Here is a 4461-nt window from a genome sequence, read left to right on the forward strand (position 1 = left end):
GGCTGCAGTCCTTGACCTTCTGCAGCAAGCGCTTCAGGTCCTCCTCAGTTTCAGCAAGCAGGGTTGTGTCATCTGCATAATGCAGGTTGTTGATGATTCTTCCATCAATCCTGATGCCACATTCCTCCTTATAGAGCCCAGCATTTCAGATGATCTGTTCTGCATACAGATTGAAAAGGTATGGAGACAAAATACATCCCTGACAGACCCCTTTCTTGACTGCCTCTTGGTCCAAGTATAGGTTTCACATTAGCACAATCAAATGTTCTGGGATTCCCATTCTTCTCAGAGTAAGCCATAGCTTGTTGTGAGCCACACAGTCAAAAGCCTTTGCATAGTCAATGAAGCACAGATAGACATTCTTCTGGTATTCTCTGCTTTCTGCCAAGATCCATGTAACTTTAGCTATAATATCCCTAGTACCATGACCTCTTCTAAATCCAGCCTGCACATATGGCAGTTCTCTGTTGACATATTGTTCCAAACAATATGTTTTTGTATAATTTTCAGGAGAATCTTGCTTGCATGTGATATCAATGATATTGTTCGATAATTTCCACACTCTGTTGGGTCACCTCTCTTTGGAATGGGGACAAATATTGATCTCTTCCAGTCAGTTGGCTGTCCTCCAGATTTCCTGGCACAACTTAGTGAGCACATCCAGGGCAGTGTCTGTTTGTTGAAATAAATCAATTGGTATGCTGTCAACTCCTGGAGCCTTGTTTAGGAAATAATTATTCATCAATAGATTCCAATTAAGAGGTTAAAACCCCAATTCATTGTTGTAGGGTCCATTCCAACTCATAGCAACCATAAAGGACAGAGCAGAACTGACATGTAGGTTTTCTAAGGCTGTAAACTTTACAGAAGCAGATTGCCTCATCTTTCTTCCTCAGAGCAGCAAATAAGTTTGAACATCCAATTCTTTGATTAGCAGTCAAGCACTTAACCACTTGTAGTACCAGGGATCCTTGTTTTAAAGGGGGGAAAATACATCATGATTCTTTTAAAATCTTAAAGTGTAGATTGTTTGTTCTTTTGCATAGACATGATGAAAGTGTTTGCTTGGTGATGTAGGGAGCTATTTATAGTCATATCGATTCTCATTGTCAATGTCATGGACATTGACTGTGTCCTTCATTTGTCATCATGTGTGCTGCAATCTCCTGACATTCCTAGAATAGAGGGAAACTTCTTCTTTCAGAATACTCTTTAGTCCATTTCAATATAAGATCTGAGAACTAAGAAGAAATCTGTCCTAAGTCTGCAGTCTCAATAATTACATGAGATTGCATGGCTTTGGGAAAACTCTGATCTGAAGGTGGATCTGTTCAGATCCTTTGCCTTTAAACAGCCTTTAATTCACCACCCTGACCTTCAGTTTCTTCATCTTCAAAATGAATAGAAGAAAATGCTCCTTTTAACACACCCAATTCTGTAATTCCTTAAAAAGTTTCCTAACTCAGAAAGAATCGAAGTCATTGGCTCCAAGTCAGGAACTGACTCATAGCTGATCCTCCAGTGGACTTCTGAAACTGTAAATCTCATTGGAGGAGATTGTCCACATTACTCTTATTGGAGCAAATTGTGTATCTGAATCACCAAAGATGTGCACCTGTGAGTCAGCATCACAACTCCCCAGGTTACTCCACTAGAACCACCCCCCCCCCCGTTTGTAAGAAAACATCAACCAACTTGTAAACATTCTGTAAATAAATTGAGTTAAACCCCTTCAACGGGTATCTGTGTGTTTGTTTCACAGACGGGACATGAAGGCCTTTGGAGTACATGTTTCCTGCATTGAACCAGGACTTTTCCAAACAGGAATGGCAGATCCAATCAAGGCAAATGAAAAAAAATGTGCCATTTGGAAGCAACTCTCTCCAGACATCAAACAGCAATATGGAGAAGGATACATTGAGAAAAGTAAGCTTATGGGTGAACTGGAGGCCTTTTAGAGTTCAATGTCCTAGATGGAATAGAAGCGAGTCAGTCATAAATGATAAATCAAGGACCCAGAATAAGGCACCCATCTATTGCTTCTCTCAATACTTGTCTGTTAATGGAAAAGGTGGTCATTCAAACCTAGCCAACAGCTTCTCAAGAGAAAGACCTGGCAATTTGCTCCCATAAAGATTACATCCTGGGGTGTGTGAACATTTCCTGAGCATTCACCAAGTTCAACGTAAGTTCTACCATAAGCACCTATCAGTCACTCTTCCAAAGAACTATAGGAATAGTAAGCAGAGTCTTAGAAAGGTGAAGTGTCCTACCCAACATTATACAACTCTTCCTGGTCCCACCAGGGCCTTCAACACTATATGTACCTCCTCTTGCAATAAGCACAAACTACACATTCAGCATTGTTCAAGGTTTTATGAAGCTTGTAAAAGAAAAAGGAGTTTCAGGCTCTGATCTTTAACACAGTCGAACTGACAACATAACCAAGATTGTGAAAAGAAAGAATTAATCTACATCAAGAGATTGAGACGTGAGTGGAGAAATAATAATATTAGATAGTGACAGCTGGCTAATGTGTACTGAATGAACATTTATTCTGTAAAAATCACTATTCTCAGTATTTATATGTTGTTGTTTATTAAGTGCTGTCGAGTCATAGACGACTCATAGTGACCTTATGAACGAGAAACCTGAACACTTGTATAACTTTCATCATGTCTCCACATTCCTAGAGTTTCCGGAGGCAAACTATTTCGGAAGTGGATGCCACTCCTGCTCCCAAGCTTGTTTTAATCGGGAAGCTCCACCAAACACTGTCCACCAGGGGTAACCATTATTGCATTTGACACATCAGTGTCAGTGTTTAGCATCACAGCAACCATGAGTTACCTGGGTACAGCAAATGGACAGACCAATGTTCTACCACTTTAGACTTTCTCATTTAAAACATTCAAATAATCCCATGAGGTAGATGCTATCGTTTCTTCCGTTATAGAAACAGAGGCTTGGAAAAGTTGTTTGTCGGAGGTTGCACAGCCAAAGAGCTACATTTGAACTCAGCCTGACTTTAGCATGGCCATTACACTACAATTGGAGAAACCTGGTGGAACAACGCTCTTTTCAAAATTCTTGTTGACTTGGTCCCAAGTTAAGAGGTGTGTGTGGAAGTAAAAAACACATGGAACACAATTTTGCACAGCTTGTTCTTATTAGAGTTCTCCAAGTCATGACTTGGGGCATTACCCATACTCATAACTTCAAGCAGACAATAAATTTAAAGTCAACTTTTATTTCCCAGGCTGGAGGTTTAGTTTACAATCATCTCGGGGGTCCATTAGGCAACCTTCTTAGTTTATTTGGACAATTTGTGGCTACTGGGGCCTGAAGTTAAAAGGAGGATTTACGATCATACATTTTTCCTTGATTAGACACAACCTGGGCATGTTCTAAGAGCATAGAAAGAACACACTAAGCTATATTACCAACCCCTTCATGAAATACATGCTGCCTTAAAGATAGTTGAAAGGCATTTCATTTGCTTGCGAACTGGGACACATTGAACTTCCTAACTGTAGGCATCTGGAGTTCTTTTCTCTGTATTCACTGAACCATAGTTAACATGACACATGAGTGCACTCACACCCTCCACACCACACCACCACCACTCCTACACATGTATGCATTCAAGTGAGCAGATATGCACATTCACATTTCCTAGAAACATCCACTAGTGACTCCATAGAACAGAGTAGGGTTTCCAAAAGTGTACCTCTTTCAGAAGCAGACTGCCACATCTTTCTCCTACAGAGAGCCCATTAGGGTCACACCATCAACCTTTTTGTTAGCAGCCGAATTCTTTAATCACTTCACCCCCAGGGATCCTCTATAAATTCCCATAAGACTCAATTACAAATCCAATCTGAAACTTCCTAAGAGACCCCATAAGCTGTATCTTTCTCTCATTCCCTTAAAACAGAGTTTCTCAAAGTGTGTAGCCTTGGCATCACCTTGGAAACTTCACACACTCACTCACTCATTGTCCCCCAGGGATAACTGACTCTTAGCTGATACGCCATTGGATTTTCCAGGCTGCAAATCACACGGGAGGAGATTCTGAGTCATTTCCCTACAGCTACTGGTGGATTCAAATTGCCAGAGAGATGGGTTAGCAGTACAATTCCCTATGAACTTTGCCAAATGTATTTGAATTGCAAAATCTTGAGCCACAACCCTAGATCTACTGAATCAGAAACTCTGAATGTGAGGCCAAATAATCAGTGGTTTAGAACTACTATTCTCTAAGGGAGATCGGTGGCTTTGTGGCAAGAAGCTGTGCTGCAATCTCAAAAGCACATGTTTCTGGATAAATTGTGTATACTGCACTGAAACAGATGAGGGAGTGAATAATTTAAAAGCAATGTATGATAGGGTCTTATGGTTATTACAGGAGTCCACAACTAAGGTTGCATAGTGTAATGTACTTGGGGCGGTGGGAGGGGT

The 4461-nt window shown here is 40.7% G+C and overlaps 1 protein-coding gene across 1 annotated transcript in view; it reads left to right on the forward strand.

Annotated features, from left to right (window-relative positions):
* DHRS9 (dehydrogenase/reductase (SDR family) member 9) overlaps positions 1–4461 on the forward strand; it is a 14524-nt gene that overhangs the window by 8588 nt on the left and 1475 nt on the right. The window contains exon 3 of the mRNA XM_006902119.1: positions 1763–1926. Within this exon, the coding sequence (XP_006902181.1) occupies positions 1763–1926 (164 nt within the window). The remainder of the gene's footprint in view (positions 1–1762; positions 1927–4461) is intronic.

The sequence above is a fragment of the Elephantulus edwardii genome, unplaced genomic scaffold (genome assembly GCF_000299155.1).
Source record: "Elephantulus edwardii isolate Elephantulus edwardi_28Jun2011 unplaced genomic scaffold, EleEdw1.0 scaffold00369, whole genome shotgun sequence".
NCBI classification, from domain to species: Eukaryota; Metazoa; Chordata; class Mammalia; order Macroscelidea; family Macroscelididae; genus Elephantulus; species Elephantulus edwardii.